The sequence below is a fragment of the Sander lucioperca genome, chromosome 19 (assembly GCF_008315115.2).
Source record: "Sander lucioperca isolate FBNREF2018 chromosome 19, SLUC_FBN_1.2, whole genome shotgun sequence".
Lineage (NCBI taxonomy): Eukaryota > Metazoa > Chordata > Actinopteri > Perciformes > Percidae > Sander > Sander lucioperca.
In genome coordinates, this window is record NC_050191.1 from 9,154,587 (window position 1) to 9,177,998 (window position 23,412).

At 40.9% G+C, this 23,412-nt stretch overlaps 1 protein-coding gene across 4 annotated transcripts; it reads left to right on the forward strand.

Annotated features, from left to right (window-relative positions):
* Positions 1-18: 18 nt before the first annotated feature.
* On the forward strand, positions 19-22,104 carry reps1 (RALBP1 associated Eps domain containing 1). Of its 4 annotated transcripts, XM_031321620.2 has the most exons (20): positions 20-767; positions 2,850-2,973; positions 4,997-5,226; positions 6,059-6,221; positions 6,993-7,123; positions 8,420-8,582; positions 8,679-8,742; positions 8,883-8,954; positions 10,037-10,191; positions 11,762-11,883; positions 12,313-12,393; positions 14,150-14,237; positions 15,747-15,848; positions 16,425-16,485; positions 16,690-16,888; positions 17,006-17,200; positions 17,884-17,973; positions 18,450-18,607; positions 18,726-18,831; positions 18,924-22,104. In XM_031321620.2, exons 1-20 carry the CDS (start codon positions 615-617, stop codon positions 18,990-18,992), a joined length of 2,526 nt encoding a protein of 841 aa, XP_031177480.1. In that variant the 5' UTR covers positions 20-614; the 3' UTR covers positions 18,993-22,104. The 4 variants fall into 4 exon arrangements, with proteins under 4 accessions (XP_031177482.1, XP_031177480.1, XP_031177481.1 ...); XM_031321622.2 differs by lacking the exon at positions 12,313-12,393 and having other exon boundaries at positions 19-767; XM_031321621.2 differs by lacking the exon at positions 8,883-8,954.
* The last annotated feature ends 1,308 nt before the right edge of the window (positions 22,105-23,412 follow it).

Genomic DNA, 23,412 nt, shown 5'->3' on the forward strand with positions numbered 1-23,412 from the left:
ATTTGAAAAATCCTACCGGAAGTGTTACTTTAACTGAGTAGCTTGACACTGGTGGTAGGAATGGCGGCTAAGATTACTAGAGGAAGGAACCAAAAGAAACTTTACTTCTAACGGCCCCGCTGAGGAATTTATTTTCAACGACACGCAGAAACACCATCCCATAACGGATTAAAGGGATAAGAAGTGCTATAACGTGAGAATAACGCGGTAGATGTCCATGCTAAGGAGGTGGACGCACTTTGCGACTTGCTAGTTAGCTTAACGTCAGTGACACTGACTTTGATTCAAGGTAGCTGTTAGCTCGCTGTGCTACTAGCCAGCTGTTGGCTACTGGGCTTGGCTGGCCCAACAAGTTAACTAACGTTAAGTGATTAACTGTATGAAAACATTCCTTATTTGAATATTTGAGCGGTGATCAGCTGTCGTTGTCAACAGATAGTATTAGGGTCTTAACAGAGAGTGGGATTAGACGACAACAAGAACATTATTACTGCTGACCTAGCTGGTGCAGTAACGCCTGAAGTCTCGCCCATTTTTTGGATCCTGCCCCAGCCATTGGCTTAGGGCTAATCAACAGCCAAGTAGTCTGGTTTTCAGGGTCGATTTGTACTACGATGGAAAGTCTAACGCTGACTGATGTCGAGCAGAAATATTACTCGGATTTGTTCGTCTACTGCGACACGGACAACACCAAAAAAGTGGCTTCCAATGGGAGAGTTCTTGACCTTTTCCGGGCGGCCCAGCTTCCCAGCGAAGTTGTCCTGCAGGTAAGCTAGTTTCTGAAGTGTTATCATCAGACAGTGAGGCTGGCCACGAAACGTAGCGCTGCTTAGGGATATTTAACAAACTTGCCTGGCTGTCAGAGCTGACCTGTCATCCACAAGAACAGTTTCTTCCCGACTGCAGTGGGCCTCATCAACAAGGCCCACTGACTGACAGACAAACTCTTAACCCCCACACCCACAGTCACTATACGTTACAGGCAAAAACATTATTTTTCTACACTTTGTCTATTTGTGTCTGTATATTTTTCTCCTAAATTGACTACATTGTAGCATTAGATAATGCCTCATTTGCATATTTAAACATACACATATCAGAAAATGTGTAATACAAAAAAGAATAGTCTTAATGTAAATAATCAACTGGGGAAGTTTCATGGTGAGATCTATTAGTTAAAATATGTAATGTCTCCCCTTAACACACATCGTTGACTTCTATTCCTGACCGTTGCACATAATATAGTGTGGCTTTTGTACATTCCCTGATTTATAGTTTTGCTTATGTTTCTGATATTGGGACGATTTTGTAGGGTTGACTATTGGTGCTTTCACAAAAATATTTACACAATGAGATTTTTTTGATAAATAATCATTAGTAATGTGGATATAATGACCAAGTGGGTGAAGGCACACAATAGAACAGCTAGAGCAGTCTGGCAAATTCACAAAATGACATCACTTGACTGTAATGCAATCCTTAAAACCAGTAAGAGACAACGCTTTGGTCATATCCAAAATCAAAGACGATATATGTGCCCAATGCACATAACATTGTAGCAAATAATGTCCTCATCAGCCTTTTGCTTCAGATTACTACCCACTCTTTCCTGTCTTCTCACTTCATTGAAATCTGTTTTGCTTGCCACTAGGTTGAGCTGACACGACGGAAGTGCAGACCTGAATGTCACAGTGTCCACTTGTCAATGTGATGTATTAAAGTTGGCACCTTGCTCCGTTAACCTACACTGTATGATAAATGCATGACTGAGGAAGCGTTCAACCAGCCTTCACACAGACCTTGTAAATAAACCCACTGATAAATTTGCCACTTGTCAGATCATTTTCACGTTATGGTCACACCAACCACGATGCCATCCACAGTGTTAACTATGAGTAACGAGCAGCCAGTTCACTTGCAGCAGCTCCATTTCTTCGTGACTCCAGGTCTCTCAGCAGACCAGTATTTGCAGTTTGTGAGTCAGAATCCTGATCAAGGTCAACAAGGGGAGCTGTGCGGTGGAAGAATTAGGCAGTGTTATAATCCTCCTCTCTCCAAATGTACACGGTGGTAGCTAATGAGACACATACAGCTACAGTGTCGTGTTGTAACAGGCGGAGAAAAGTGACTGGTGCTTTGTATCCCGAAGTACTCAGAATAAGTCCTTTGTCAGCAAGAAAAGGATCAGTCTGCTGTGGCGGGCTGTCGGCGTTGTGGCTCTAACATCTTAATGTTATGAAGTTTAACTCCCTGGCTGTTAATCGTCCACAGGTTCCTGGTTTCCACACATTATTCATTCAACCACACTATGTACAGTATTATACACTCTCACCAAAAATCTCCTATGTGTTTTCTGTGCACATTTAAACCCCTATGTAGTGTCTGTTGTGCCGCCCAGTCTACCATTCTGGACAAAGCCTGTTCAGCATGACATCAAGTACAACAAAATATGTGCTAATCAGGCTTATTAGTGGCGAGACCCACTGAACATCTGCCAATGAGCTGAGTAAATGAGATTGTTGCTTGTGCTGCTTTTGTGTGATTTAAAGCAATTAAACGACATCACATCCAGTCAGTAAGTCTTTGGAAAACTTTAGTACAGTATATCAAGTGTTTACAGTGTGATAGTGCTTGTGACCACTGATAAGAAAACAATTTAGCCTCTTGTTAAAGTAAACCCTAAATGTTAGTTATATATTGTTTATTTTGTTGTTTAACTATTCCATGTAAAACTCTCATGAATTGACAGAAGGGAGTCTGGTCTTCTCTTCTCTCAGTAATGGTTAATATCAGAGTTTCAGGTTACAATGTTGTTAACTGTTCTCCCTTGTCCTTGTGTGTGGGTTTAGATCACAGAGCTGTGTGGGGCCACTCGGCTGGGCCACTTTGGGCGGAGCCAGTTCTACATCGCTCTGAAGCTCATTGCCATTGCCCAGTCCGGTCTGCCGCTGAGGGTGGAAAGCCTCAACTCAGGTGAGAGTCCACTGTTGAATTTAACCATTGACGAACCTCCTCTCTACACAAGAAAGAACACATCCCCTCTCAGTCAGCCATCATGTAAAACAAACCAGGTTGTCAGACAAGTGGCACTGGACTCAAAAGCTTTTTGTGTAACTAGTTCAGAATTTTGTTTTTTGTTTAGAAATTATAGCTTAATGAATTTGAAGGAGGTCAATGGACAGTTAGCAAGGGGCAGTATAGAAGTCTTTTAGTTTAAGCTCTCAAAGAATGCAGTCTCTGTTGCCCATTTGTGCAAATGATGGCCTTAATATGAAAAAGAACGTAAAGCTTTTTATTCTGTGTTTGATGTTCAAACACAGTTGATCTTATTCAGTTGGTAGAGAGGGTCGGCCATTATTGTTGGTGGTTCGAGCCCCTCCTTCTGTCGCCATGTCAAAGTGTCCTTAGGCAGGACTGTGTGTGTGTGTGTGTGTGTGTGTGTGTGTGTGTGTGTGTGTGTGTGTGTGTGTGTGTGTGTGTGTGTGTGTGTGTGTGTGTGTGTGTGTGTGTGTGTGTGTGTGTGTGTGTTTTATGTCCTGCCTGTGTCCTTAGGCAGGACAAATCGCTCTGTGTGCGTGTGTGGGAGGAGGATATTTGTTTCATCGGATAAAAATGTAATGTAATCAGAAATGGTTTGATACATTCTGCATTGTGTGGTGGCAGTAGCCCAGTATTTGTGTTATCGGGTACTTGACAATAAGAGCTGTTTCTACTTTGTATTTACTAAATAGAGTATGTTGTCTAAGCCCTCAAAGGGCGTGACTCCTCTCAAGAAACACAAGGGATTATGTTACTTGTTTGGCCTGAAATATTGCAACATGAAATTGCTGACATGATTTCGTAATTTGATGTAAATATAAGGAAGCACGGAGGCTACTTCCTCATAGCAAAATGGACGTGATGTACAACGTGATGCTTATTAAATTTGGGAATGTTTGGAGGACTTAAGAAACCTTTCCCTCTTAAAGATAAGGCTGTCTCAGAAGAAGTTGTTATAATATGAAAAAAATCGGCCTTGGTATTGTTTATTTTGTGTAAAGACCTTGTAGCATTTTTTTTTTTTTTTTTAGCATCGATTTACAAGATGGAGATAAAAAAAGATGTTTTCAGTGCTGCCATGTTGGAAGTTAATTTTCGAAAAAAAAAAACCACTTGTCCGAAACGGGAAATCTTAGTTGTCAGTTCTATGGCAAACCAATAGTGAGGACTTTTTTCTGTTTTTACTATTTCGTTCTGACATTCAAAATCATACAAATCCACTGTAGAGGAGACAAACACACCATTTACTGCAGCGACAGTAGCTTCAATAGACCAGCACTCAGTTTTATTTTGAGGAAAGCAGTGTGACATTTTCTGAAAGGGATACTCTCATACTGTCCTCATTATACAGCTGTCACTCTCTTCACAAACACTTATAAACCACAGCTGATTACAACAAGTCCGTGTCCCTTCTCTAGGCATTCTGCGAAATGTAGAAAGTCATTAACTGAAGTAGAAGCAGATGAGGCTGGGCACTGGGGTAGCTCACCTGGTAGAGCGCGCTCCCATATATATATATATATATATATATATATATATATATATATATATATATATATACATACATACATACATACATACATACATACATACATACATACATACATACAGAGAGAGAGAGAGAGATTCACTCCTCGTTGCAGCGGCCGCGGGTTCGACTCCGACCTGCGGCCCTTTGCTGCATGTCATTCCCCCCTCTGTCTCCCCTTTCATGTCTTCAGCTGTCCTGTAAACATAAAGGCCTTAAAAAAATGCCCAAAAAATAAGAAGCAGATGAGGCCAGACAAAGGAAAGTGGCTACACCAAAAAAGTAAACATCACAGACTGATGACATTTGACAATTTTGGTGCAGTGGCGAGTGATTTCAGTACTCAAGGTTATTGCATTAAAGCACCTGAAAATCAATTTGAAACTAATCTGTCCTCTTAATCCTTTGAACGGATTCCTGTCTCACCAGTCAAAGACCTGCCGCTGCCCAGGTTCGTGGTGGGGAAGAATGAGGCAGAGGCGAGGCACGCAGCGCTGTACCAGGACGCAGACAGTCAGGGGTTGTACCCAGCTTCTGCCGCCGCAGTAATGCCCAGACCACCAGGCAGGGGTTTCCAAAACAAGAAAGCTCCCCCATCATCCACTTCACTTCCAGCCCACGAGGTCATCCAGCCCCTGGCACCCAGCATAGACCCACAGGTTAGTCATTTTACTTTCCTCATTCCGACACTTACTTAAATACTGTCATTTTGTACTTTTTGATGTTTTATATCATCACGTGTCTATGCACCTTTCCTTTTAATTAACTGTCCTAGGATATACAAATACATGTATGTGAATAGACAACAAATGAAGGTATTGGGTCAGGCTTTGGGTTGATGTTTAACGACAATCATGCCTTCTTTCCCCACAAGTAGTCCTGCAATAACTGCATTAAAAATGGACTTCTAGTCTCTATCTTTTGGGGAACATCATACACACATTTTATTTCCTCCTGCAGCATAACCCAGCAGTTAATAGAGATATGCCACTGGAATACTGTTGTGTTTCCTGTGTTTTTTCCTGTGCATGTTTGTATACTTCTAGCTCAAATGACAATCACACTGCGGCTGAGTGTTTCAGCAGTGTGTTGTGCGTCAGTTATGTAGACCTCTAATCTATTTGAAGCTATTGTGAAATGTGCATTTGCTGGTTGCTTGAACGTCCCATATCTGCGATGAGCAGATAAAAGCTTTGAAGCAGTATTTATTGGCTCAGAACTGGCGTGTTCGAGATGGAAATCTTGCGGTATTTGAGATGGGATCTGCTGAAAAGTTAATACCCATAACATGTGAAACCATAATAACACTTCTGCACACTGAACTGTTTCTTCAATGTGTGTAAAATGGTAAAGGATCGCATGTCTGAAGACGTTTATTCCTATTAAATTTGCAGTCGTTTACATGTTTACACAATACCTTTTTTCTTTTCTTTTTTTTTTTAATCTGCATACATATTTCATTTGTTTGATTGTATTTATATGTGTTACCAGCCCGAACCGACGTCCCCCGTGGTCTCCCCTCACCAGTCTCCCCCCACCTCCCCTCCCTCGTGGAGGAAACACAAGCGGCAGCCCAGTGGAGGAAACGCAGACAGACAGCCGGTGGTGGTTCCAACTGGAGCTGTGTGGACGCAGTTCAGAGAACCACAAGCAGGTAACGTCCACCGACCCGCCGCTGCAGAATAGCAGTTGGTGACGATGAATTAGAAATGAATTAATGCAAAAATGCCCAAATTCTCTAGTGTCAGTTTCTCCAGTGTCTCATATTTCTTATATTATCTCCGTTATATAATGTTAAAGTGAATATCTTTGGGTTTTGGACAGTATGTTGGTCAGACAAAACATGACATTTGAAGGTGTCACTTTGGACCCTGAGAAACTGAGGTGAACATTTTTCACTATTTAACAGATTAACTGATACTGAAAATGATCATTAGTTGCAGCCCTAAATTAAAGTCAATGGGAAGAGACCACAAGGTAAAAATAATGGCTTCATGGAGAGAGAGTGTGTTTTCTAAAGTTGAAAGCAAAGAAGAGGCAGGGTTTCTTCTCTTTTTGGGGCCATGACCACAATGGTGGAAATGTGGCAGACTTGGCAGAAAAGCCAGCACGTATATTGGCTTGTTTTTGTGTGACTTCCTGGTGTTTGCAGCTTGTACGTACACGATGATAGTTGAGAAAAGCAGTTACTGCAGTTAGTCATTAGAGGAACAGAGGAGTCGTCGTGTGCTTTCATCAGCACGGAATGTGGTGGAGATATTACAACAAAAAAAATAATGATATGAAAACGATTCTTTTTAGAGCTGCAACGATAAATCGATTAGATGATAGTTGCAGTCCTTATCCTTTCCTTATAACACTTGCAGTATATTTCTTTGTGTTGCATGGGATGTCACTGTATGCTTTCCTCTCCTCCTCCCTCCAGGTCCAGTGCCCGGTGAAGGCATGTGGCCGTCCCACTCGCCCCCGCCTCTGAGTCAAGAAAGCTGGGTCAGTTTCACAGCAGACACCCCGCCATCCAGCGCGATCCCAGGAATGCATCCCTCGTCAGTCCAGGTAGGGCAGTGTGACGCTTCTGTCCCTCAGTACTCTGCCGGGTCAGACATACTCTTTGGTGCAGCACTTTAGCTTTAGATTCTTCAGTCGACATGCACACCCCTACCCTTTCTTTTCTGGCCCTGATGCTTGAACATGTTTACTCAAACTACAGACTTCTGTTCATGCAACAAAAAAGGTTGCTGTCAAACAACACCATCAGCTAAAAAAAAAGTGCTGAAAAAGAAAATCGAAAAAAAAATAAGCTCACGAGTGACAGGAGGTAACACAATAAGTCATAAATATAGAGTACGAGAATGACTAAGGAAATGTGTTGTGTGCTGTGTTCATCATGATGGTAAACATCATCAACCTCTTTCATCAGATGAAAAGGCGCCAACACACGTTGCAAACATAGACCTTGAGATAGCTTACTAACCACAGCGGTGCCTCAAACATGAGCCAACGTTTTTATATGAGTGCTTTTACTGCCTGCGCTGCTCGACTAAAACTCCAGCAAGCAACTTGTGTGACATTGCTCAGGCAAAGCCAACAACTGGGTAGGCCTCTGTGTCTGATTTTAGACTGCAGACGCCATTAGCTTCTTAGATAATGTTATTTAATTTGTCAATTTTTTATTGCTGGGTGGGATCTGATGATTAGGGCTGCCACGTCTTAGTCGATTAGTCAACTAATCTGTCGTTTTGGTCTTAGTCGACTAAGATTTCTTTAGTTGATGAGTCATTTTTTATGCTTATTCATGCTTAATTACTCATTTCCAAGAAACTTATGAGCACATTTCTGGTAAGCACAAGATTTAAAGTGGTGCTTTTGCAGGATTAATTGTGGAGAAACTCAGTTTTACAGATGGTTCATTAACTACATTTATATTGTGCTTTTCTAGTCTTAGTCACCTCTCAAAGAGCACAGCTCTGTCGATTACATCAACTAATCGATTAATCGACAAAATCATATAAGTGTTAGTCGACTAAGAATTTCTTTAGTCGAGGACAGCCCTACTGATGATTGGCTTCTGTTTGTCCCACTAGGCCAAATTCCCAGAATAATGTGAAAAAGAATAAAAACCTTTTTGTTATGCAACACCACATTTATAAGAATTTGAAATAGTTTCAAGTGTGACCAGTCCAAACTATGGCTGTACGCATATAGTATACAGCCACTGAAATAACTGCACTTGAGTACATACAGGTTTTATTCTAACCTGATTTACTTAATTATGTATTTAATCATATATTACTTTAAACCAGCGCTGTTTTCTTAAATGTTACTATAATTGTCCCATGTTGTTTCCCGTAGGAAAGCACAACAATACGAACTGTGGCCTCAGCAGCAATGACCAATGAGATCCAGCGACAGTCCAGCGGCTACGACGATCCGTGGAAGATCACGGACGAGCAGAGACAGTATTATATTAACCAGTTCAAAACCATCCAGTCAGACCTCACCGGCTTCATACCTGGTAGGAAAAAACACACACACACACACACACACACACACACACACACACACACACTCACAAATATACAAATAAATCACCTGTTTCTTTGTTTTCCAGGTTCAGCTGCAAAAGAGTTCTTCACCAAATCCAAACTACCGATTTTAGAGTTATCACATATTTGGTGAGTCATCACCATTCTGCTGTGTTTTCCTGTCTTGGAGACATTCAGTGTAACCTGTAGATGTCTGAACCACCTGTGCAGCTAATACTATTATTTATGACCATCATATTAAAAGTTGATACTTTTCTTTAACATGATAGGTTAGGGCAGGATGACAGTAGATGCAGATTGCAACCAACTGATTACCCCTTCCCTCACCCCTCCCTTTTCAAGTATGTATGGTGGCCTTCATGTAACGTAATAATGCAAAAGGACCTCTCTAGAGCCAGTGTTTGTTTTGTCCATTCTGGGCTACTGTAGAAACATTACGTTGCGACATGACGGACTTCTTGCAAGAGGACCCCCTACCTATGTATATATGAAGAGCTCATTCTAAGCTAACAAAAACACAACTTCTGTTTTTACTTTCATTAAAATGCTGTAATGGATTGGGCAGGAACCAATCATGACCAGTGTATATGTGTATGTTCGATAGGGCTGGGTACCGAACTCAATACTTTTAAGGCACCGACCGAATTGCCTCTAAAGTATCAAGTGTCGGAAATTGCCTCGTCATTCAACGTCCAATTTCGATACCTAAGGAGTAAATCCCATCAGCGTCAGTGAGCCAATAAGCACGCAGCATGCTTCTACCAAGATCTAATAATGCTGGTCATTGGTTGCCTAACATTACACCTTGTAGAAGCATGCAGGAAAAACTCTTACCCAGCCCTAAAAACATTAGTTCCCCCAGAACGATACCCAGCCCTAATGTGTGAAATGAGATAAATGGAGAAAATCAGCATTTTCTGATGAATTAGAAGCTGTATCTTGATAAATTACATAAATTAATAATTAAAAAAACAAAAAACCAAAAAAACCAAAATCAGTGTCTGAACCCCAATCTACCATGCTGATGTTGTTTTGAAGGGGAATAAAATGTCCCTGGATCATTGCTCAGTTAATTACTGCATATCAAAAACCAGCTGTCGGCTCCTGTTACCACTCTTATATGCTCATATGTGTAGAAGCAAACCTTAATTTTGGTTGTTTTGAGCAGGACTTGTTACTATTAATATCACTAACTCGTCATAACTGTGCAAACTTGTCTGTATTCATCACAAAATGTTTTCAGCTCTAGTGGGAACGGGCCAACTTTCAAGACAAGAATTAACTTTTTGAATGATGTGGGGAAGATAAAGTCAGATTGAAAGGCATCTGAATCCATTTTGACAAAAAACTCCCTGCCATGTTGCCAGCGTGACATGTTTTGTGAGGACAGCAGACTCACTGATGTCTGATGTGTGTTTTGAAGGGAGCTGTCAGACTTCGATAAAGATGGAGCGCTGACCCTGGACGAATTCTGTGCCGCCTTCCACCTGGTTGTGGCCAGGAAGAATGGCTACGACCTCCCTGAGAAGCTGCCTGAGAGCCTGATGCCAAAGCTGATTGACCTGGATGACTCAGCAGGTATGCAGTCTCTCTCTCTCTCTCTCTCTCTCTCTCTCTCTCTCTCTCTCTCTCTCGGTGTTGCTCCCTCCCCTAATTTCCCAACCTCAGGCTTCATAAAACCTGTAAGGTTACAGCACTGCAGTGTGCTGACAGAAATTTGAATGTAACCTTTGCTGAACAGCATCCACTCTGACCACAGACTGCATTTACAGCTAAATGTTTGATGCCTAAACGTATTGTAACAGTAGCACAGCCATGAGGTCAACACACTGACTGTCAGTTAAACAGTAGTATCTATCTTAACTTTACTTATCAGCTAATAGCTGATAAGTAAAGTACTAGATACTACCTCACAGTCGCTTCACAGTGTGCGACTAGAGTAGGCTACCCCTCCTGTTTGGGTGAATTCTCTGTGGTCCTTGCCTTCAAACCAGCATCAATTCTTATAGGTACTTGCAAAAAGTCAGGGATTTTGTAGGATTGTAGTCAGGTGTATGATCAACCAATTATAGTATATAGGTAGTTATACTGCATCAGCAAGGTCTCTCCCAGACAAATATTTCAAAGCAGACTGGTGTTTCAAGATGTGAGGTTCAGGCTCAAACGGGCAACGTTGAGGATCGTAGACGCAGTGGTCGGCCAAGGAAACTTAGTGCAGCAAATGAAAAACACATCAAGCTTATTTCTCTTCGAAATCGGAATATGTCCAGCAGTGCCATCAGCTCAGAACCGGCAGAAACCAGTGGGACCCAGGTACACCCATCTACTGTCCGGAGAAGTCTGGCCAGAAGTGGTCTTCATGGAAGAGTTGCAGCCAAAAAGCCATACCTCCGACATAGAAACAAGGCCAAATGACTCAACTATGCATGAAAACATAGGTGCTCTGGACTGATGAGTCCAAATTTGAAATATTTGGCTGTAGCAGAAGGCAGGTTGTTCGCAGAAGGGCTGGAGAGCGGTACAATAATGAGTGTCTGCAGGTAACAGTGAAGCATGGTGGAGGTTCCTTGCAAGTTTGGGGCTGCATTTCTGCAAATGGAGTTGGAGATTTGGTCAGGATTAATGGTGTCCTCAATGCTGAGAAATACAGGCAGATACTTATCCATCATGCAATACCATCAGGGAGGCTTATGATTGGCCCCAAATTTATTCTGCAGCAGGACAACCACCCCAAACATACAGCCAAGGACATTAAGAACTATCTTCAGGAAGTGATGGCATGGCCCCCACAGATCCCTGATCTCAGCATCATCGAGTCTGTCTGGGATTACATGAAGAGACAGAAGGATTTGAGGAAGCCTACATCCACAGAAGATCTGTGGTTAGTTCTCCAAGATGTCCAGACCAAGACCAGCAGAGTTCCTTCACAAACTTTGTGCAAGTGTACCTAGAAGAATTGATGCGGTCTTGAAGGCAAAGGGTGGTCACACCAAATATTGATTTGATTTAGATTTCTCTTCTTTCTCTTAATACACTTTTTCAATACTATTTATTGCATTTTGTTTACCATCTGGATCCTTAATATTTGTATCCGTGGTTGTTGTAGTTGAGGAACCTGGCTAACCTGTGTCTAATTTTTGGTTTTCAGAGGTTCCGGAGCAGGCTGCTGACGTTGGATACTCAGGCTCCCCGGTGGAGGTCACCCCCAGCAAGTCTCCCTCCATGCCTTCCCTCAACCAGGCCTGGCCAGAGATGAACCAGAGCAATGAGGTTCACAACATGCATACAACACACACAATTACTTATTGTATCTTCACACATACTGTGAGCTCCATGCTTGTTTGCTTTTGCCGTGTTTGCATTCGATTCATCGTAATGAATTGCTCAGGTTTACTTAAGTGCTTTGTCTATCCATCCATCATGAGTTGACTGCCACTTCATCTTCTTCATTATCAAAACATAATGACTGCTAATTCAGCACCTCTTCTCTCACTTCCTGGGCTGTGGCGATAGCCTGCTGTTCTGTATGAAAGTCTGTTTTGTTTCCATGCCCACCGATGCTGTCACATCACCACGCCGTCTGGCGATGGCTGATGATGTCAGATGACGGTAGCGGCTCAGGCTGATGATGTAAATGTGTGATGTCACTGCACTGGCTGACTGACATGTTTTTTCTCACTGTCTGTCTGTCTCCTGCAGCAGTGGGAGACGTTTAGCGAGCGCTCCTCCAGCTCACAAACTCTGACCCAATTTGACTCTAACATTGCACCAGCTGACCCTGTAAGTCAATCACTTAGTATGCATGGTTTCACCATTAATGGACAGACATTAACCCTCTCTGGATCTCCATGCCTCCTCTCTTTCTCTATCTCTCTGTCTCTCTCCGGCGTTATGCTATGCACGTAATTTTATTCCCATTCTAGTATCTCATTAGAAAAGCTGTATGGAAACAGCAACATTTCGATAAAAGGTTTTACGCTCACTTGAGGTGGTTTTCAAAAATAGTTGATGGATGGAATGCTAAATGGGATATGGTTCAGACGTAGCGAACATTGAACTAACAGGACTGATCAGCGGTTTCAAGATATTCCCATAACGTGTCTTCATCTCCGGACAGCATAAAACATGGCCAATACTAGCTTACATGAAAGAACAATTCAAATTTTCCCCATTTAACCAAATTCCTGAAGACCTCTCTCCATCTTTCTCTCGTATATGGGTTAGATGGCAAAGGGGATTTTGTTTTGTTTTCGGTGGGCAACCTCTACTTCTTCTACTTAGTGTGTAGCTTATAGCGCCAAATTCTGACAAAACTACACTGAAGCCTCGTTGTTAATTCACTCCAAACCAGTTGATGGAAATCCACGTAATTGACATTTCTTCAATAGTTCACTTCTAATTCGTTTGACAATTAAATGGAAACACATCTTCTCTCTCTCTCTCTCTCTCTCTCTCTATCTCTGTGCATGATGTTCTTTCAAAGTGCAGTCTCCTGCATCAGCAGTGGCCGTGTGTTGTGATTTGGCTGGCTCAGCTTCTATTGGACATCACCTTTTTTTTCTACAGTGATATCCACCAATCGCTAGTGCATTTTCAGATTGTGACAGATACATTTTTCCATTTATGGTCAAATGTTGTTAGTACTTAAACTTGTGTGGTGCTTTGTCATTTACTGTTGAGGTGTCTGCGTTTTTTGCCCTTCAGTCAGAATTTCTTTTCCTTACAGCAATAAATGGCTCACGAATAGCTCTGCACTATTAATCTGGCGAAACGTGCAGTATTGACGACCACAATATGCCTTATTACAAGAGTGTGCATCTTTTTCAGATTGCTTTTGAGTGCTCTAAAATTCTGGGCATAAATCCCAGCAAAAAAAAAGAACAATGATGTAAACAAGGACAATAAATTAGCTGTTTTTAATGAAATATCACAGGTAGATGTTTTACTAAGATGGTGTGGGTGAATCTGAAATCTGAAAGATCTTTTACTTGAGTAAAACTTGCTATACTGCATTATAAAAATACTCTATTACAAATCCTGCATTGAAAATGTCACTTGTGCAAAGGTATATTATAAGCTAAATGTACTTAAGTATCAAGAATAAAAGTTTTCATAATGCTGAAAAATCGGCTCCTGTGAATGTTATCCTGTTATATATCACATCATATATAATACACTGTTGGGTAGTTCAATCTATAACATATTTTATAAAATCATATGTTTTGTATGTAAAATCTTAGTCTGCAAAGTAAATATTAAATAAAGCTGTCAAATGACTGAAGTGTAGTCAACCTTATATTTGTATATAAGAGTTCATATCGCAATATTTCAATTAGAATATTCAACAAAAAAAAAGTTAAATTATTGTCCTCAAATAATGGCAGTTGAAGCAAATATTAAGTCAAATCTTCACATTGTTTGCATTTGATACACAAAGCCTGACAAAGTAACTACAAACATATCTCCTGTGAAACTTGTCTCTTTCTCTTCATGAATCTGTCTGTCTCACCTCCTGTCCCTTTAATCTGCCCTTCAGGACACGGCCATCGTGCACCCAGTTCCCATCCGGATGACACCCAGTAAGATCCACATGCAGGAGATGGAGCTGAAGAGAACTGGCAGCGGTGAGACAACCCCGGCTTTAAGGCTGACTGTCCACATCATAGTTTACAGTTGCATAAAAGAGTATAATCAGTTTCTGTCGTTAAGAGTGTTCAGCAGCAAGCTTTTTGAAACACAGGCTTTTTATTTGCTTATTGGCTTTTTTTATGGATAGCATTGTGAAGGGCTTGAAATAACTTGTAAGTGTGAGTTAAAGCTTATATGCAAAGTAAATTAAACTTGCGTAAGAGAAGCCATAGCAGCACATTTTGGAGATGTAAAAAAAAAAAGCAATCTGATTTGAATGGCTTGCATAGGATTTGTGCGATAACGTCCTGTTGGTACATTCAGCAAGATTACATGTTTAACACCCCAGAACATTGTGTCCCAAGTTAGCAATGTAGGAAGAGGTAATGACAAACCAAGAGGTCTTTAAATATAATCACTCTGGATTTTATTCGTAAACATATGGTGGAAAGGTTTTGTGGGTCACGTGTTTCTTAAGCTGCTACTAAAGATATTTTGAGATAAAAGTAGTAAGACTGCTAACCGTTTAACATTTTTGTCGTCACCCTGTAAAATTCAAGATTCAAGATTAACTTTATTGTCCCACATTGTGGGAAATTTGTCTTGGGCACTTAAAGTCCAGTGCGTAACGTGTTTAGTTGTTCATTATCAAAATCTGTGTTGCCCGTTCACAAACTTGTCCTTTTTCATGAATATTAACCACCACTATCAATTCCAAGTATTCCTTTTGGCTTGAAATTTTACATTTGCATTTGCATGAACTGGGGTAGACGCTCCATATTCATGCGCCATCTTGAAATACGTTAGCCGGTAAGGGACAAACAGGACGTACTGCTCCACCCTTTCGCTGTCACATGATAAACTCACAGGTGCTGCTAATGCTGCTAATGGGTATCGTAGCTTCCCGGCCCCGGCAAGTTTAAAGAAGGAAACATGGAGGACCACACATATTCAAAATCCAAATTTCAGGAACGGGAGTCTTCTTCTTCGCCCAGAAAAAGAAAAAGGATATTGAAAAGGGCAAGAGACCGGCTTTTTGAAGCGTGAAGGCTACCGTAGCTGTAATATGTCTTTGAACTGCGTGGTGCGAGAGAGTTGATTGCGATATATGATCTCAACGCTAGATGGGAGAAATTCTTATACATTGGACCTTTAACCCATGCTGCAGCCATAGTAAAAACAAATAAACACAGCATGTACAAACAACATATACTGTACAATACCATACAACAGACCGTACTATGGTCCTGATGGTGTATAAAACCCAACATGGTGTCATGCAATGCATTAGTTAAACATTACTCAAATAAAGGTTAAGTCTGCAGCGAGGAACTCTAAACCTCCTACCGGATGGCAGCAGCTCATATTCTGCATACAGAACGTGAGACGTGTCGCTAACAGTTCTATTTGCTTGTCGCAAAGAAGCCTGTTCATAAATACTTTGCATGGATAAGATAACATTGACTCCACACTTACGCTCTCCCTGTTATTTCTCAAACCTTTAGACCACAACCACCCGACCAGTCCACTGCTGGCTAAACCTCCCGAACTGTCTGAAGAAGCCCAGTTACCTGCCTCCATGAAGTTTGTAGCCGCCAACACTGTAGGTGAGTAAAGGAGTGTCTTCACTGTTGCATTTCTAAAACATGTGCATACTCACCATAGAAAATTAAAAATTAAAAAAGGATGTAGTAGAATCATAGAGATCGACTTTTTTTATTCCACACATTCTTACTTGTCAAAACCTGGCACCTACATTACCCACAATGCAACTCGACCGCAGGCTGTTCAGTCTGAGGTTCAGGTGTGTTATGCTAGTTGCAGCTAATGTAGCTTCAGGCAGTAATGAGCAGCGGGCTACAGAGGTCTGGTAATCTCACTTCCTTCTCACTCCATACTTTCTGACTTTTTTTTCATTTTTTAAACTTGGAAGTCTTCATATTATCTGAAACCCTACAAAAATGAAGTGTATTTTCATCAGCGTGGCCAAAGTGAAATCATTTGCTCCTTTTTAATGTCATAGAAATGATGCTGAAAATGTTTTTGGCTCACTGAGTTTCGATCCAACTATATGTAAATACTCCTGTTTCTATACTTTCTGTTGTGAACTGCGCATATTTGGGTTTTTAGGTCAGTAGGTTGATCCAATGTTTATGGGCTGTTGTGTTTTGTCTGCCATGAAGGTGATGGTTACAGCAGTTCAGACTCCTTCACCTCAGACCAGGAGCCGATCACAAGACAACGGTCAGTGGCTTTCACGTCATTTTATATTTTGTTTATGGACAAGCGCTGTGGACATGTCTTTGCATATTGTATCTGTTTATCTGTATCCTTGACCAGCTTTCCACTTTGTTAACATCTGCTCTGACAAATCACATTGTAAATAGATCAAGTAGAAAAATGTATATCCTATCCCTAATTCCCAAAAACACAAATGCTTGTGTTCAGGTCTCAGTCGGGAACGTCTCCAGAGGCTCTGAAGGTGGTAGCCCCCCCTCCACCTCCCCCCCGCCCCCACCCCTCTCACTCTCGCTCCTCGTCTCTCGACATGAACCGCACCTTCGCCGCCGCATCTGCCGCAGGACAACCACAATCCTCTACGATAGCTTACCCGCCCGCTGTGCCCCCTCGACCGCTACCCACACAGGTAAGACAGACAGAAAATCACGAGGTCTAACTGCATTGCATCATCATCATAAATCCTGCATCAAGTGCAGACCTGACAATATGAAGGGCCTTCACCTTCACTCCTCCCTCTCTCCAGACGTCAGCACCACACACCGGGCATCGTGCGGAGGCAGAGGGTGCATCAGGAGGCGGCGCGGCACTCACCACCACCTCCCCCCAACAGATTCCTCAGCAGCCCAATTTCGCCGACTTCAGTCAGTTTCAGGCCTTCGCTGCATCTGAACAGCCTTCCAGCCTGCCGGAGGTTGACATGCACAGTGAGCCTGGACAGGTGGGTTGTTGCCTCGAATGTGTGCATCTATTTCTACGTAGTTGTTTATGGTAAACATTTTACAAACAGTTTCATAATTCTGCATTAGTCCTGTGAGAAACACATCGACATCTGCTATTTCATTGACAATGCCATTCTATGTTCAAAGTTTTCACAACAATGAGTCATGATACAGACATTGAGCTGTTAACTGTGAACTAAGACTGCGTATTTTAACTTTATATCTACCAAAACAATAGCACTTAAGCATTATTTAGATGGTTTCATCCACAGTAGTCTAAGATATTTTTTTATTTAGATCCAATTCCAGTGTGTTCTGATCATAAAAAAGTAAGTTTTGATGTAAAGAAAAAAATAACAGAGAAGAATGGCATTACTTGTTTGAGTTTTTGGCATAAGTTTGGGCCTTTTTTTGAAGAAATGTACTTGTCAGGATTTATTTTTGGTATCACGTTAATGTACTTTTTGTCATGGTCAAAAAGGACATCTGTTGTGCATGAAATAGTACATTTTCACAAAGACAAGTGTGGTGTTCTTTACAATTTTGTAATCATGCTTAAATATGAATCTTACTAATTCCTCTCACAAGAGCCATAATTCTATAGTTGATACCCATTGTTTGGTGTTCTGTTCAGAGGTCAGAGGTCAGAGTTTGACCTGTCCTGTTTTTTTTGTGTTTACAGGTGGAGAAGTCCTCAGAGGGAGCCGGCCCTTTAAGAACAGTCAAGAGTGACGGCCAAGTAGACGAGAGAGTCTCAGCTACTGTCAACTCTGTAAGTCAAGACCTTCAGAAAATGACTATCAAATATAAACTGTATGGATGGTCACATACTTCCAACAATTCACTGCACAGCTAAAGAATATCTTGTCTTGTCTTGAGTAATTATTTTGAATACATTGTGAGAATATTAACATTTTTATTAATGTGACAAAGCAGCAATGCATGTCTCTTTCAAAAACAATCCAAGGCATACATTTTTTTTTTAATTGGACCAGTTTCCACCCATGCAATGAGCCCTTCACAGGATAAAATAAACACGGTGCTCCCGGAGTATCCAAAGAGCACCTGTAAGTGAACACAATACCAGAAAGACCCAGCAGCGCTTCCACTCTTTGTCTTCACATTTGATAATTGCTAACTTTATTTTTATTTATTTATATAAGTTTATTTATTTTTTATTTTTTTTTATGCCACCGATTTGAATGAATGTTTTTGCTGACTTTTCTCTTGGTTTTGTCTTCCCATCAGGCCAAAGGTTCTGTGTCTGGTCCACTAGGGCCTCCTCCAAAACCTGTGCGCCGAAGGTTGAAATCTGAAGACGAGCTACGACCGGAGGACGAGCAACACGGTCCACAGAAATTAAACGTCATAGCAGCTGTCCTAGCGACTCAGCCGTCCATCCCCAGGTAGCAAACTTGGTTGGTTGGTTAACAAGACTTTGGAAGATCCTGTTCAAAGTAAGTTGTTATTTATTTGTTTATTGATCACGCTTGAGTAAAAAGTATTGTATTTGTGTGTTTTCAGGTCAGTAGGAAAGGACAAAAAGGCGATCCAAGCTTCGATCAGAAGAAACAAAGAGACAAACACAGTGTTGGCACGACTTAACAGTGAACTGCAGCAACAGCTGAAGGTACGTAGGATTACAGTGTTTTCTTTCTGACTCCTGTCTCCACAGACAAAACTAAACAAAAAAAAGATCACGCATAACTTGTCCTTTTCCAGGACCTTCTTGAAGAGAGGATATCCCTGGAAGTCCAGCTGGAGCAGCTCAGACCTTTCTCTCATCTTTAACCAACGTGAAGCTGTAGTCCATCTGAAGCAAAGCTGTGACCCTCGGTGTGACTCTCCCTCCATCCCTCCCTCCTCCTTCCACCATCTCGGCTTTCCCTGGAGCCTCCGACCTGCTGCAGGGTGCTCCGTTAATACTCTTGCGCTCAACTAACACTTGTATTAATCATAAACCGAAAGGACATGAGAGCAAAGTCTTGCCAAGAGGAGGAGGTGACAGGAGCATGGGGGGCGGGGGGATTTTACAAACTGGCACTTTTCAAATTTCTCTAAAGAGAGGTGAACGCGAGGACAACAGTGGACTGAGAAACGGTTAAGAGTGACTGACAAGACGCTCCAACTGCGAGTGCCATCTGAAGACAAACTGCTGGTGTCTGATTACTCTCTGAATGACTGAAGAAGGAAGGCGGAGTGTGTTTGTCGTGTGTGTGTGTGTGTGTGTGACCGTTTGTGTATTTGTGTTTCTGTTTAGTGACTTGAAGCTAGCAACAATATGTTTATTCTGTCTTGGGGTGCTCTGCCGCACAAAACTCCTAAATTAAAAGAAGCCGTTTAGTATTTTTTGGGGGAAATGCGCTTCTTCGCTTTCTTTTTTAGAGTTGGATGAGAAGATCCATATCAATCTCATGTGCGTTAAGTACAGAGATGGAGGCTGCGATTAGCTTAGCTTAGCTTGGCATAAAGATTGGTAGCAGGGGGAAACTGCTATCCTGGCTCTGTTCAAAGTTCAAAACTACACCTACTATCACCTCTAAAATGAATATGTTAATATGGTGTCTGTCGTTTGTTTAATCTTAACAAAAACAGAGCAGTAAAAACAACAATTTGTAATTTTGGGTCGAGTTAAATGCTGAAACTGCTGGAAATGAAGGAAAGTGTATGTGTATTTCCAAAAAAGTTGAACTATTCCTTGGTCTTCTCACTTATTGGTGTATCTACTTTTCTACTGCTGATAATACCTAGTCAAAACGGGGCAATAATTGTGGAAAACAGGACTCTAAAAGCATTTCTGCTTTAAATATCATCAAAGACCGTCTCTTTCCTGAACATTTGCCTCCCGAATGTCACCATTTTCAAATAATCCGTTAAAAAATAAATCACAGAGACATGCTGCAACACATATTAGAGGCTTTGAAAACATGAAAACTTCTACACCAGGAATCTGCCAGTAAGCAAGGAATGTAAAATTGACTTTTTTTTTACTGGAGTTTTGGTGTGGTCAGTCTCTCCATAAAAACATACTGGGCTACTTCTGGACAGGATTTTTTTGTGTATGTTTTTGTGAGGCCTTTAATGGCCAAATCATTATGGTGAAGGCTTTTTTTTTTTACTCATCTTGTGACACAAATTTAGCCCACCTCTCCTTAAATGGAAACACGTCTTCTCTCTCTCTCTCTCTCTCTCTCTCTCTCTCTCTCTCTCTCTCTCTCTCTCTCTCTCTCTCTCGTCTTACTGCCCTTTGAAGTCTACATATGTGTGTGTTGATGGCATGATGCGGTGAATGAATGTCTTGTTTTTTTATGTTACACAGTGTTTGGGGTTTGATGTGACTGAATGGTTTAACTTTATGCCAAATGACTGAACTATCACTCTGCTCTTTCACCTCGACCTGGGCTTTGTTTTAAAAAAAAAAAGAAAAGAAATGACAACTCTTTTCCCTTTCTTCACGTTTCTATTGATTTATTTCCAAACCTAGCTGTGTGTCAACATCTCAGCTTTCTTTTTAAACATGTTATACTTGGGTTGCTGCCGTTATTTCCCCGTCTTTTACCTTCACCTGGATGGGAAACCATTTAGCCAAAACAGACATTTACTTGAAGGGTTTGAAGATATACCAGCTGCTTGACTGCAGGAGGCAGCAATTACTGTATGAAGAATTGTGCTGCTGATCAGTGAGACGTTTTCCTGTGACTTTCCGATCAGCAAAAACAAATGCACAAATCCAAACTGATGGTGCAGATATGAGTTTAAGATATTCAGCTGTTTTCCAATCGGGCAGTCGGCACTATGCAAGTACGGGCGATGCATCCTCACACACCACCTATACTTAGCTGTTTGTACTTGGTCATTGTCATTGGTTTGTATTATGATAGTAGCAACTGTGTGAACAGTATACTGGTTTTTGTATCTTAGATCTTCCAGAACAACTGCTGTATGCTTGTGATTTATTTTGCCCACACACACACACACACACACACACACACACTTTCCACCCTAAATCTGATGAAGCTCAACAGGACGACAGATGGAGACCAGTCAACAGAACGGGAGACCTGAATGACCCAACTGCACTTTGAACTCAACCTCCCTACCCTCCTTATTTCTTTTTGTATTTTTTGTTACATCCCTCTTACATCTGCTTTCTTTTAACGTTTGCATTTTGTTCTTGTCTTTCACATGTATTTTAAAAAAAAAAAAAAAAAAAAAAAAAAAAATGCTTTAAGAAGAAAAACAGAATAATGAACCACTTAAGTTTTTATTTCTTCAGCACATCCTTGGAAACTAAGAGGTTTTTGTGCCAGTACCCTCAATATCCCGTCTTGTTTGGTTAGGTTTTTTTATTTTTATAAATGTTTTTGTCCCTGGAACTTCCTGTGTGTTCTTCTAAAGCCTTACCCCACCGTAAGTTGTTTCCATGGTGACTGGCTGACCTCTCTTCCTTGTCGTATCAAGGCTCGCCTCCTTTTTTCGTGTGTGTGAGTGTGTGTGTGTGTGTGTGTGTGTGTGTGTGAGTGTGTGTGTGTGAGAGAGAGAACTAATACCATTTAAAAACCTTCATGTGGGATGGTTTGTTTGCTAGCACAATAGCTCCCCATTCATCCTCAAACCCTAAAGGCAATCCAGGCAGGCAGAAGCAATCACAAAGTCTTTGGTGGGATTTTGAATGCTATTTGAACCCAGATCTGTGTTGTATATTGTACATGATACACACTTTTGGACTCGTGTAAATTTGCATTAATTGCTGACTAACAGCGAAAGAATATTATATTTAATTCCTTCTCTCTTGGCTGTGGGATCCTAGATGTTTAACTGCATGGATGTACTGTATCTCTGCAGAGTCAACTAGCAGCTGTGTGATTTTTACACAAAAATAAAAACGGCACAATATTTTAAACACTGCTCTCCTTTACTGACTTCTTTGTTTGTTCGAGGCCCTAAAAACATGTTTTCTCAAAACGCTTCTTTTTATGAGCAATGAGATACCACATGAACACAACTCGGTGCCAAAGTTAGAACAGTTTTTGGATATTTTACGCGAGAGATTTCTTTCTGTGCTGTTTTGTCTTGTAGTAGTTGTAGCCTATGTTATTTTCTTACAAGCGCACAGTCCTGATGAAGCAGATTGCTACTAAAAAACTGTCTTATTTAGTCATGGATAATAAATGTTGTATAGAAATACTTAAAGATAGAAGGAACAGCCAGACACAATTGTTCGTTAAGAAAAAATCTAAACCAAATTATGTTTTTTCACAGCAATATCTTAGAATTTAGTACCACAGTGACAATAGTCGTTTTTTACCCGTGGACATTTTGACCTGTATAGTAGGAGCACAGGTGTATTCAATAACATTAATGATAGCTGTATTCCACTTAAGGGAGGTATTCATGCTGGCTCACTGGAAAAGCTTACTGGCACACTTAATGGAACTGAGCCATCAATGTTATGAATTGCACCTGTGCTTTTCCTACTATGACAAGTCAAAATGTCTGCTGTAAAAAAAAAAAAGATGCCAGGGAAGTGGCAAGAAAGCAGATTCTGCAAAATCTTTGACTAAAACTAGTCTAATTATTCATCAAGTTGTAGTGAAATCTCAAGGATAATCAAAGCAAACAGGATGCACCTGAGCTTAATTTGGAGCTCCATCACACAAAGGTGAGAATATTTAAGTTAGAGATTTCAGTTTTTGACCTTTTAAAACCATGTTTTTGCTTTTTCATTATGGATTTCTGTGTGTGGCCTAAAAAGTCGATGAAATACATTTTATAGAACATCTAAAACGCACAATAAAGTGTGCAAAAAGTCAAGGGATTTGAATCCTTTACAAGTCAATCCAAAATGTGTCTCAGAAGTTGCATGTTCAAATGTTTCTACTGAAGCCATCTAAGACATCAACTTAAAGCGACCGCCTGAACTCTTTTAAACTTAGTATTTCTACTAAGTATTTCTAATTTTGATAAATATCTTTTATTCTTGAGACTGCAAGATCCCTTTTTAATAGTCCAAAAATCTCCATTTCAGCAGTTTGATAAATACAGTCCCTGGCCACCATTTTGTAGCATAGATGTATTTTGATTCCATACATGAGAAGCTTTGTTTGAGAAAGGTGTTAATGCCTCTTAAATGCTTAAGCCAACTAACAAAATAATCCCAAATACCGAAAACTGTCAATAACACAAAGACACTGAATGGGTTTGAGCAGGT